The 13,198-nt window shown below is 43.7% G+C and overlaps 1 protein-coding gene across 6 annotated transcripts in view; it reads right to left on the bottom strand.

Annotated features, from left to right (window-relative positions):
- Positions 1-8,807, bottom strand: part of TLK2 (tousled like kinase 2) — a 122,465-nt gene extending 113,658 nt beyond the window's left edge. For 4 of the 6 annotated variants that reach the window (XM_043904956.1, XM_043904959.1, XM_043904958.1 and 1 more), the window contains exons 1-2: positions 8,670-8,807; positions 6,767-6,852 (exon numbers count right to left, since the gene is read on the bottom strand). In XM_043904956.1, the coding sequence (XP_043760891.1) occupies positions 6,767-6,847 (81 nt within the window). In that variant the 5' untranslated portion in view covers positions 6,848-6,852; positions 8,670-8,807. The remainder of the gene's footprint in view (positions 1-6,766; positions 6,853-8,669) is intronic. The other 2 variants (XM_043904957.1, XM_043904961.1) reach the window with 1 other exon arrangement.
- Positions 8,808-13,198: the final 4,391 nt, after the last annotated feature.

Below are 13,198 nucleotides of genomic sequence, written 5' to 3'. Positions count from 1 at the left end.
ATCACCTGTCAAAATGTGAAGAGGCAGGAGTATCTGGGAAGTCTCTATACCTTCCACTCCATTTTGTTGTGAGCCTAAAACTGCTCTAAAAGCTAAAATCTACTTATTTTATGTGTATGTTCAGGTTCCTCCAAAATATTCAGGTGTAAATAATCCAATCTAGACATATGTCTCATCTCTACATTGTAGTGCAGAAAATCAAAGACAGAGAAAATCTCAAAAACAGGCAAAGAAAAGACAGACTAAGTGCAACAGAATGGCAATGATAATAAAAGTAAAATGAGATCAAGGAAATCAGTGGACAATAGTAAACAATGTACTAAAAGAACATAGTAAGCCAACCTAGAATCCTAAACCTAGCAAAATACCACCATTCAAGAATAAAACCCAAAAGAGACATTTCAAAGCAGACACAATGGGAAGACAATTACTGGTAGACCCACACTAGAGAAATTCCAAAGGATGTATTTCAGCAAAAGAAAAAGTATTCCAGATGGAAGGTCAAAGTTGTGAAAAGGAACAAACAACAAAGAAAGTGGTAAATACAACATAGGTAAACATGTAGGTTAGGCTAAATGAACATAACTATAAAACAGATTCAATAAAAATCTGTGTGTTCTTAAAAACATATATATACAAATGGTTAACACATGACTCTTTCATTTATCAAAACCCATAGAACTATACAACACAAAGAGTAAATCCTAATGTTAAACTAAGGACTTTCCTTAATAACAAAGGTATCAATACTCATTGATCAACTGTAACAAGTCTACCACATTAATGTAACATGTTAATAATGGGGAACTGGAGAGATGGGATAGTAGTATATGACAACTCTGTACTAACTGCTCAATTTTCTGTAAAATAAAGTCTACTAATTAAATATATATACACATACAATCAAATATAAAACAGCAGCATGTGAAGCGGGAGAGGAATAATGAAGTTAAAGTTTCAAGGCCCTTATATTGACAAAAAGGAGGGCAGAGGTATTGATTAACATCAATCCTTGATATAAAGGATCCATACTGTAATTTCTGTGGTAACTATTGAGTACATAACTTTCAAACTAGAAGAAAGGAAAAATGCAATGTTAAAAAACAAATAGCTGGCAAAACTTTGAAGGTGGGGGAAATAGAATGAGAATTTTATCTTTCATTGTAGATAATAAATGAAAAAAATTTCAACAGAAAGTAGAATAATCATAAGAGAGATTTTGAAAGAAACCTAAGAAAAATTTAAGTCCAAATACTTCCCCAGTGGCTCAGCAGTAAAGAATCTGCCTGCAATGTAGGAGACTTGCAGGAGATACAAGTTCAATCCCTGAGTCAAGAAGATACCCTGCAGTAGGAAATGGCAACTCACTCCAGTATTTTTGCATGGAAAATCCCACAGACACAGGAGCCTTGTGGGTTACATACAGTCCATGAGGTCGCAAAAAGTTGGACATGACTGAGTGACTAAACAACAATACAAATATGTCCTTACATTAAATGCAATTTCAGCCAAGAGTTTGGAAACTACATTAAAACAAGAAACATGCCTATTTGGATGACAACTATTTTTAATTCAACTCTTTCCCAATTCAACAAAGATTTATTTGGTATATACAATGTGCTGAGCATTTGAACAGTCAGAAATAAAGGCAACATCCATGTTCTCAAGGAGACTAACAGGGAGAGCAAATGTGTTATAATAAAGACAGGTCATCAGGTGCTAATTAGATAATGCAACTAGATTGGTGAGGCTATCCAGAAAAGCAATACAGAAGGGATATCTGAATCATGCTTTGAAGAGTAAACTGGAGGTTCATGTGACAAATGAAAAGGAGCAGTAGAGGAGGCAGCACTGCAGGTCAGGAGACCAGCCACGGTTTGAGCCAGCAGCACACAGCAGTGGGGGAGTGGACAGCAATCCATGAAGTTGAAAAGTCAGGAGTTTTAACTCCATCCAGCAGACAATGTGAAGCCTTTAAAGTAAGGGAGTAAAACAATACTACTGGTATTTTTAGAAATATAACTGGTAGCAGTTTACAGAAAGATGAATGAGGTGGGAGATACTAACTGTTACAGTTATGAATGAGGAAGGTCTGGATTAAGGCAGTAGCCGCGGGGCAGACAAATGCTAGAGAAAGAAGAGAAATGAGCTGATACTTGACTACGTGTAAAAATAAGGGTAGAATTAAAAAAATTTTTAAGTACAGATGGTCCTTGCCTTACAATCATTCCATTTAACGATTTTTCAACTTTATGATGGTGCAAAAATGATACACATGCAGTGGGAACTATACTTCAAATCTTGAATGTTGATCTTTTCCTGGGCTAGTCATATGTGACACAATCCTCTCTCACGCTGCCCAGTGGTGAGGGCAGCACAGCTACCGGTCAGCCATGCCATCATGAGGGTAAGAGAACCAACACATTTTCAACCGTTCTGTACCCAATCATTCTGCTTTTCACTTTTGGAACAAAATTCAATAAATGAGATAATCAACACTTTATTATAAAACAGGCTCTGTGTTAGATGAGTTTGCCCAACCATAGGTTAACGTAAGTGTTCTGAGCATGTTTAAGGTAGGCTAGGCTAAGCTATGATAGGTTAGGTGTGTTAAATGTATTTTCAACTTCTGATATTTTCAACTTACAATGGGTTTATCAGGACATAAGTCAAGGAAGATTTGTAAATGAAAAGAACATAAAGGCAAACATAATAATAAATTTAAGAATACTCTTAAAACTGGTATAAATGTAGACTGTTTTTCAGCATTTATGCTTACTGACCATCTAACTATGTACTAAATGTAAACACCTAAACATATTTTTAACAATTTCCTGCACTGGCATGTGAAATAGCTAACACTAGGTATCCATAACTGATACCTTCTAATTGATACAATGTACTACATGACAGGAGAAAGGTATCAGCTGGTTCAAGATCTTTTCTGAAGTCACATGTGATCATTTAGAATGATCATGTATCACTCACAAATTTATAAAAGATAGGAAATGAGTTTCTTATTGTGCCAAAAGAGGGAGTCCCACTTTTCATGGTTCTCATTTCGCTCTTCTTTTCAACACCATCAACACACTTTTTATTCAACACAACTGAAACCAAGAACACTAATCAAAAAAGTAAGTTATAGTGAGGAATCTTAAAAAAAAAAAAAAATGTTTTCTTTGAACTTAAAAGTATAGAAACTCTTATTCTATTGCCAATATTTTGATATAGGCCTACTGAGTTACAGATCTACTGACTGTAGTTTCACACTGTCTTACACAAACCACACCCATAATGCATCATCTACTATTTCCAGTTTCAATTTCTTTAAAAGTGAAGCAAGCACTTTTAAGATACTTGCCAAGTATCTAAATGAAGAATTCTTCTAGGTTAAAAAAAATATTTTAATAAATTTTTATAGTTATCTCCTTATTGCCTCATTTTATATTCAGTCTTTCCAAGGTAGATAACTTAGTTTTCACAGAATTAACAATTGTTTCATTTTATGTCAATGGTTATCACAATTTTGTATTGAGCCATATAATTATAACACAAGGGCAAGTTGTCATAAAGTGGTCCTTGGTAAGTCTATAAATCAACTGGTGGGAGCAATGCAGTGGGCATCAGTTAGCATGTCTTATAAAAAGAGAAGGAATGTTTATTAAGACTAGTATCCTTGTTATGAAAGATCTAAATTCACTTATTGCTTTTTTTCATACTTGGGACAGTATCTGGCACACAGAAAATACTATGGAAGTATTTGTTACTACATTAGCATTAAAATTCAACTAGGTACAGATAAATAGTACATGTAAGGGTAGAATTCCACCTACTTTACAGTCTCCAGAATCACAGAGATGAGACTACCTGTATCTAAGTAGTCAAAAGGGGAGAGAGTAGGGAATATAAACTGCACTAAGTTCTCATTGAAAACATACAAATACAAGGTACAGTCAGTTTCACATTACTGGAAGTGGATTATCTAGTACTTAAAGGAAGAGATCTTAAAAAAAAAAGAAGCAGCGCTCACATGCCAAGTCAATAAGACATGAAGAAGTAGGTTCATAACCCAATTAACTTATCATCTCAAAAATGCTAAGAGAACGGTTACAGGTCGTCCTAAAAAGTGGCAGCTAGAGTAGGGGAGGAAAGTCATTACAGCTTCACAGTGCACGTCGGGTTCCTTCCCTCTATTACCCACTCACTGATGACAGAAAACATCAGTCTCTTAAACAAAACCACATGGCACATCCCAAAGTGCAGAACAAATGTTCTGGTTTACCAGTTATTATAAATTAAATATTAAATATAAAATTAATGTGCATAAATGCAATGTGAAAGAAAAATTTTAATTTGCAAATAACCTAAATACAAGCAAAGAGCAACTTAAATACTGCAAGCAATAAATGTGGCAGCATGGCCATTTTCTTCTAGCCTAAGTTTTGTATATCTAATTTGCAGGTGCAAAACACTCAAGGCAACATGACAGAAGATCTACAATCACCAGGAAGTTCAAAGACTGCAGCTACTTAAAACATCCTGTCCACTAGGAAAGAATCCACAGTGGCACCAACTTTCTTCCTTCTATGGACATCAAAAAGTACTGAAAATGTTACGAATAGTCAGGAGAAACTCAAGAGACAGCCACGCGGCTGCACCAGCCCCGCTAGGTGGCACTGTCACAGGAGAGCCACTCTGCTCTCCCACTTCCAAGGGCTGAGAGCACTCATGATCTCTGCAAAACTGAAAGCTGTCATCAACACGGCGACATCCTCACTGAGAAATGATGACCCATAATGAGGAGTTCCAGGCTAGAAGGAAGCGTCTATCCAAAAGCACCTTTTTTCCCAGTACCATGGCCCCCTCCCCGCTCCTATTTCAAATAAGCGGTCTGAGAGAAACAATGGCTTGCAGTCATAATAAGTCCTACAAAATGGAGATTTTCTTTTTTTCTCTTCCTAACTACACAAAACTACAGGATAATTACTTGCTTCCCACACTCCCCCCCCAAAGTTTCTTTGCTATGGGTAAAAACTCTCCTAGTGGTACAAGAATAACAGATTTATTATCATCAATATACTTATCATGACTGGAAACTTCAAAATAACATACAATTAATGATACAAAAACATTTGGATAAAAATGAACTTCTTTCTATGTATTAAAGCAGAACTCCTATTGAACAGATTAAGTTTTTTTTTGACACCTCAGTTACATGATTTTAGCTGGGCCTGGGCCGCAGAATTCACAATGTTACTCATTCCCATAACTTATGCTCTACCCCATGGACAGTATACTTGGATACAGCTACCAGGAACCTAAAATCAAAAGGAAAGAAAAGCATTCTAACAAAGCCCAATTAGTTGAAACCATATACAATTTGAATACAAACTTACTCTTACAAAGTGGGTGAGCATTTGAACAGACAGATTTGGATACAAGACTTTTACTGAATTACCAGCAAAAGTCATTATTAGGCAATCAACTGAATCGGAGATCAATTTAACACTCAAATATACTATTCAAGTGCAGCTGAAGCTACTTCACCTAGATCAGAGAATTCAGACACACAACTAACATGTAACAACAGTCAGGAGCACAGTTGCACTAAAGTGCCACAAAAGTCAGTTACTTAAATTAAAGAGGCCAAGAAACCAAGAATTACAAAATGTGTAACAAATCCTGTGTTCCTATAGTACCTCACCACAGGTCTAATACAGCTCCCATCCCAGTTATCCTCTATCTATACCACGTCTCCTCTATACAGAAAGGGCTTGGAAGCACTGTACTGAGGTGTCATCCCTAACATCCTGCACAGTACCTAGTATGCAGCAGGTATTCAGTATCTGTTGAACAAAGACTATCAAGTTATTCCAGCCCACCAAAATTACAACACTCATCAAAGCAGTTTTTCTAACTAAACTTTGACGAACACCTTCTCCTTTAAGAAGCTACTGACCAAAGCATGAGACTAAGACCCAAGTTGTCATGAGAAGTAATATTTCTTGGAAAGTACAGGAAGAAGTCAAAGACTAAAAATTCTCTAGTCTCAGGTCCAAGTAAACAACATCTTGGATTGGTGAAGATTTTAAATAAAACATCACAAATATATCTTACATATTGTACTAAAATCATAAGTAGGTTTTATTCTTTGTTCTAAAGCCCTCCGATCAGAGTAGAGGGGTGAGGCAGCAGTTTCATAAAGATGCACAGGAAGCCATAACACTGCCCATGAATAGGGCCTGATCTTATGCTACTGGAACAAAAACAGTGAACAAGAAGGGAAAATAGGAGGAAAGGAAAAGGAGTCTGGGGTACAGTCATGAGGAATCTGCTGACCTGCAGATCTGGAGAGGTGATACAGCAGGGACACGTTTTTCAAAACTCTACACGTAACCATACAAAAAGCCCAGTGTAATGAAGCTATGCCAATACCTTTTCATTAGCAGTTTCTGTCAGAGTGACTGAGGAGTTTTGACAAAATGTGGCATAGAATCGAGACACATCCTGTTAGTATCCTTGCAATAGACCCATGGGAAACCTCTCCCACATTAGAGGGTAAAAAGAAGTAAATATTTCCACACAGAGTACCTTCAAGCGTATTGTTAAATGAGTGCAACAACTGATGGGATTTAAAAGTTCACTGGAACTGTGAGCCAGATCTTCTTCCTTCAATGTATCTGTATGAGCCATCCAGTTTGCTCTTTGCTTTTAAATGTGTTTAAAGTTGGCTATGAGCAGTGTTCATTATCATCATTTTACTCACCTTACTAACACCAACTCCAGTAAACCTGGCCTCTAATAATTCCTGCCGTCGGGGGTCCAGGCTATGCAATTCTTCCATCATTTCTACTGAAAAAGAAAAAGTAGATTGTGAGACCATAAAAGCTAAAACATGAAGAACCAATTCTTGGATACAACAAAATGGATAGTAACTATTTCACAGAATATTCACATACAGATAAACCTCAAATAAATATAGCATATAAGTAATAAACCACAAGGCGCTATATCAAATAGTAATACATTTAAAGTTACAAAGTGGCTCAAAAGTCTTCTTCTGAGGGTCACTTATTCTTAACTAGTTCTGATTTGATTTTAACAGACAACAAAACCCTCAAACCTTTCATATAATCTCTGTAAAAGCTGAGCAAAGCCTAGCTTACAAAAACAGAAAATTTCTTCTATCAACCTTTGGATTTAGGTAAATACTGAAGGGTATTTCCCTTCCCAAACACACAGGAACTAGTTCTTAAACTAAAAATATGAATCATTAATAATAACTTCAAAATAATACAGCATGAATCAGAAGCTACTAATAACTTAACGCTATTATATTATGCCTCCTTTCTCTGAGGAGCATGAAAAAAGGAATTAATTACTTCATTTTAATAGAAAACCCATGGTAAAACCATCAACCTGCATCCACTCAGGAAATTAGTATGGCTCCATAACCACCCCTTTATAAAATCTTTCTCTGCCACTCCCTGGAGCAGTAGGTTGCTCTAGACATCTGCTTTTAGCACTCCTTCCAAGCAGGGAGGGGCAAGAGGACACCATTTTTAAACTCCTTCCACGACCAATTAATGCACAGGCTACTCTCAGCAAATACCTCCATCGTTTGCAAGAAATCAACTCTTGCAGAACGCATTGGAAACCGCCCAAATATTAAAAGTAGAAAAGGTACATACACCATTACCTACAACCCCTTTGAATATATTACTAAATAGCTACTGGAATGATTGGCATGATTTAAAAGTTCACTGAAAACATGAATTAAACATGCCCCTCTGCAATCTAACAACTCCACAATTTTCAGTAACAACCCCTACAAAGCCTCCAGTTTCATTTCCCTTCCTGGATTGAGAGCCTGGGGCAAAGAGGAATGAAAGGGTGGCAAATTAAAGTTTCACCCACACAGACAAGTGCAGGTTAGAGAGGGAATTAGGAAATTCTCAGGAGGGTAGAAAGGCATCTTAGAAAAGAAGAGAGAAAAAGAAAAAAAGAGAGATTGAGAGAGTGTTTCCCTAAGTGGCCTTCCTCCAGTCTCGCCCTGCCCTAATCGAGGCCTGAATGGCAGAGGTTGCAGCCTCCCTTCAAGCCCCAGGGTCTCTCGGCACGTTTCCTAAACCTCCATCCCCAGGCCTGGCCCGGAAAATGACGCCCCAGCGGTTATTCCATTTAATGTCAACTCATGTTAAGGAAAGATCCACTCAGTCTCATTCCAGCGGGGCCTTGGACTGGGATCCTCCCTGTAGCCCACAGCCGGAAAGCAGGACCGATGGGGCCTGGTCCCGACGCCCCTCGTCTCCCGCCGGCTCCAAACTTTCCCCAACTCCAGGCCCACCTGTCACGGAGGGAGGGCGGGCCAGCTCTCGGGGGCGCCCAGGAGGCTGCCGGGGCCTCCAGCTGCCCGGGTGCCCCCCTCTTCCCGCCGGCCCCAAGCCCCACTCCCAGGCCGGGGCCGCCTGGGCCTCTCCCATCTTCGACCCGGCCCCTCGGCGACCCGCAACCCTCGGGAAGCCCCTCCCGCCTCAGCGCCAGGGAGCTGCGGCCCGGCGCCGGCCCCCGGGTGGGCCCGGGCCGCAGCCTCCTCAGCCGAGGGGGTCGCCCGGACGGTTAATACCTCAGGCCCGGCGCCCTCCCCCGCCCGGGGCTCAGCCTCTCACCTGCCGCCGCCGCTGCCGCTGCCGCCGCCGCCGCTCCACGCTCCTCCCGGGAGGGGCCCCGACCCGACCCGGCTGCGGACCGCTCTGCTCACCCCCTGGGCAGGCCCGGGGCGGAGCCGGGGCCTCTCCTGAGCGCCGCAACCCCCCGCCCCGGCAGCCGCCGCCGGCGCCGGGCACCACGAGAGGGCGGGCGGGGGAGGGGGGCCTCGGAGGCCGCAGATCCCCGGGCTCGCGTACAGAGCCAGGCGCCTGACGCGGGCCCGGGCCCGGGCGGCCGCGGGGGGCGCGGGACCGGTCTCCTGGCGCCGGACAAAGGCCAAGGGAGGCGCAGAAGGGCCCAGGCCCGGCCGGGAGGTGGGGGCCCGCTCGGCTAGGGGCCACTCGGGTGCGGCGCGGAAGGCGGGGGGGTCGGAACCGCTGGAGCCCAGGACCCGCCTCCGGCCCCTTAATCCGGATCGGTTCGGTCCGGATTAGTAGTGATCGGTGTAAACACACTAGTGAAACCGCGTGTTTCCTCGCGAGATTTGCACGGTTGGGAGGCAGGGGGGGTTCCTGGGGGGGGGGGTGGGGGAAGTGCCGACAGTGGGGGAGGAGGGGGAGGGGACGAGGAAGGTGGGGGGGTCCCCACTGCCCCGGCGCCCCGCCTCCTCCAATCAGCGGCCGGCCTGCCGGGCAGGGGTTAACCAGGGGACCCCGCGCCGCGAAGGAGGCCGCCGCCTCGCCGGGCGGCTGAGGGCGGGCTGACGGGCGGCGCCGACGGACGCACCGCGACGCGAGGGGAGGTCTGACCCGGCTGGGTTGGAGTCCCGGAGCCCCCGCAGCCGTCTTCGTAAAATCGGCCCCCGCCCCGCGGGACCGGCCCCAGCCGAGCGGTTGGGCCGGCGCCCTGGGTCGCGGACCAACGCTGGAGGGGCCTCGCTGCCTGGGCCGGGCGCTTCCCGGATCCGCCTCGCCGGACCCCGCGCCCGCCTAATCCCTGATCTCCACGAGTTTGGGTGAGAAGTGGGGTTGCTCTGCCCAGGATGGATTTTAGAGGAAGAAAGCCGAGAGCCGACGAACCCCGCCCGAACTTCCCCGGAGACGCCCAGTTAGTGAGTTGGCTGTGTCCCCTCGTGTTGGCTAGCTCCCACGCCCCGCCACGCTCCGAACCCACCGTCCCGCTCCCCAAATCCACGTTTGCGCCGTGGAAAGCGGACAGAGCTTCACCTCCACGTACCTGGTTGGCAGGGCGTCTTTAGGGTCAAGAGGTGCTCTGGGATCAAGGCTGAGCCCCCACCCCCACCACAGTGCTGCCCTTCGGAAGGGGCGGGGGGCGCTGCCCCAAAGGGACTGTCTTGGTGCGCCCTGGGGGAGGTTCCATTTCAACCTTTGATTAAAAACAAGGCTCTCCTGGGTACTTAGGGGGCTCTAAGAATAAGTGCTAGAATGGGGAAAACAGGCCTGCCGCTCAGTGTCTACCGAGGAATGGGAAATAGGCAAGGGTGCAGTAGCTCTTTCAGCTAGGCGGCTTCCTACACAGAAGGCTCCCATTCTGATCGCCCAGCACCAGAGAAAAAATCACATTCTCCACCGACATCTGAGCCAGGACACTGACTTATACACAGATACCCAACTTTTTATTTTCCTCTGATGCTTCCTTGATCAGATGTCTGAAGATGTGTGACAACGAGTGGCCTGGGGAAAATAAGCAAGAGACTTGAACTTTTCCAGGGGGTAGGCAAGTACTTCAGGTGATGGTTCTGCCTTTCTTTCTTCCTTACTCTTAGTTCTTCCTGTATTCACGGAACATAGACCTGCTGAAAGGGCAAAGGATGGCAGTTTACTTATTGTTAGTTGTCCAGCCTTCCAAACTCTTGGGCACATTCAAGCACTGTAGAAAAAAATCCATTCAGCCAAGAGTCACCTTGCTTCAAATCCCAGCCAGGTTGGGCCTTGCACATACATATTTCGATAGATAACAGGGTTTGAAGGGGAGGGGGAGAGCAAGTTCCAGGCAGAGGGTAGGAAAAAGGGACTATCAAGGGAGCAGGAGAACCAAGAGTATGTTCCTCTACAACTCAAAAAAGAAAAGCACATGAGACAAGTTCTGTCCTTACAGTGAATGATCAAAAAAGTAACTTCTTAAAATGACACTGGAACATCTCAAAAGAGAAGAGTTTAAGAGAAAGAACACTGGACAGAGTTGGAGCTGAGCTCCGGCCAGCTCCTCCACAGACAAAATGCTTGGGCCTGTCACCTAACCTTTCAAGTTTCGCCAACCTCATCTGTGAAGGAGTTTGGACCAGAGGATTCCCAGAGTCCTTTCCAGGTCTAAAGGGTTATGATTCCATTTTTTGAGGTAACTATGAAAAAATAAAAATAAAACTAGTCATTCAAATTCAGGAAAAGATGAGATTTTGTTTCACTTTGCCTAGTGTGTTTTTCCCTGCATGTCAGAAAACTGACACTATCATAGGTCTGTTCACAGCCCACTCCACATCTAACACTCATCCCAAGAGGAATTGCTCATAGGAATTTCTTGAATTTGCTTACCACAAAAATGGTGTGCTTCTGTTTGTTGTTCAATTGCCCATTCCTGTCCAACTCTTTGCGACCCCATGGACTATAGCATGTCAAGTCTGTCACTCACCATCTCCATTAGGTTTGCCCACATTCATGTCCATTGCATCAGTGATGCCATCCAGCCATCTCATCCTCTGATACCCTCTTATATGCTTCTGTTTATAAGCATATAAACTACTAGGCTTCCCTAGTAGCTCAGATGCTAAAACATCTGCCCGCAATGCAGGAGACCTGGGTTCAATCCCTGGGTCGGGAAGATCCCCTGGAGAAGGAAATGGCAACCCACTCCAGTATCCTTGCCTGGAAAATTCCATGGACAGAGGAACCTGGCGGGCTACAGTCGCTGGGGTCACAAAGAGTTGGACAAGACTGAACAAGTAACACACATAAGCATATAAGTGAAAATATCAAATACTAACAATCAGAGAAAAGAAACAACAGATGGATGATTTTGTTGTTGTCCAATGGGTCTCATGATATAATTTAACCTTGGGTTCATGAACCCACTTGTTTAAAGTGTGTTGGCTCACAGAGCAACTTTGTGAAACTCAGCTTGTCAAAGGCTGGCAAATGGTGACACTCCCCATGCAAAAGCCCAATTGCTATCAGAAGGCTCAAACATGGGTTCATCTAGATGTTCCCACTGATCCTGCCTTCAGGGTAGCATATGACAAGTCCTCCGGGTCCATGTTTGTAGTCACAGAAGGGACAAGGGAGCTGGCGTTCCCCAAGCTGCGCTCTGCAGGTCTCAACAGGTTAAATGCTTTAAAGGGAGTGGATGTACATTGGTCCTCAGGACTCTAGGTTAAAGTTAAGTGGAATCCTTTATTTCAGTACTTCTTAGAACCTAAACTGTATAATATACACAAGACAATCTCCAGGAGGGGGATTGGGGTATCCACTGGTTTCTAATTTAATTTTTTGAACCACCACCCTGGTATTTTTTTGGTTGGTTGGTGGTTTCTGATACTCATGGGAGATACTTTGAGAAAAACACTGGAGAAAACTAGTTTTAGCCCTTCTTTGCCCTTTCACTGGTACCGTACTAATGAATGTCCACAATCTTCTTAAATGCTTCATAATACCCACCGTCTTCAGCAAAAAGATCATGGTATGTTTTACCAAGCAGGGGACCTTCACATGCACCTTTTCTAAAAAGAGCCTGCAATATGATGGCTAAGAGGACAAACTCTTGGTCCAGGGCCCTGGTTTTCATCTCGGCCCTGCCTCTTACCAGCTGTGTTGCCTTAGGCAAGATATTTAACTTCTCTAAGCCTCAGTTTCTTTACCCATCAAATGGTGTTAAAACTTCACAAGCCCTGGAGGAGGAAATGGCAACTGACCAGTATTCTTGCCTGGAAAATTCCATGGCCAGGGGAGCCTGACCAATCAATCATAGTCCATGTGGTCTTTACAAAGAGTTGGACACAGCTGAGGATGCACACAATTCTTGAAAAATACAACTATTTGGTTCTAACTGAATCGACTGCATAGAAGAGGGGAGAGAAAATTGGAAGAGAAAAAAAAAAAAAAAAACCACCTCACAGGGCTGTTGGAGGACAAAATTAGATGATGTGTATGCCTGACAGAATAATCCCTCAATAAATGGTCCTCAAACCTCATGTTTCTCTCAAGGATACCTACCTTTGTCATTAGATTGTTTTGGCAGCACACAGTGTAACTTCAGAAATCAGGCTGCCAATGTACTGAGTTGTTCGTGGAGCTATTTTCTTCATAACAGAAAAAGGACTTGATAACAGGAAAAATGTCTCTTTAAAGAAAGAAATAACGTTTGTTGGCGGGAGGGGAGGGCCCAGTAGACAAAATATAAAAGTCACCTGGTCTGTTTATGTTCTTCTTCCCCTACCCTTGAGGGTTTCTAATGGTGTGAAGAAATAAGGGATTTTGTGAAGGTGGTATTTCCACCAGAAATTCTGGTGGGCAGGGCCATGTAGAACGTCAGGGTA

This window comes from Cervus elaphus, chromosome 5 (genome assembly GCF_910594005.1).
Source record: "Cervus elaphus chromosome 5, mCerEla1.1, whole genome shotgun sequence".
Taxonomy (NCBI): domain Eukaryota; kingdom Metazoa; phylum Chordata; class Mammalia; order Artiodactyla; family Cervidae; genus Cervus; species Cervus elaphus.
Note: the sequence above shows the minus strand (reverse complement) of the source record. Positions and strands in the feature narration are given on the sequence as shown.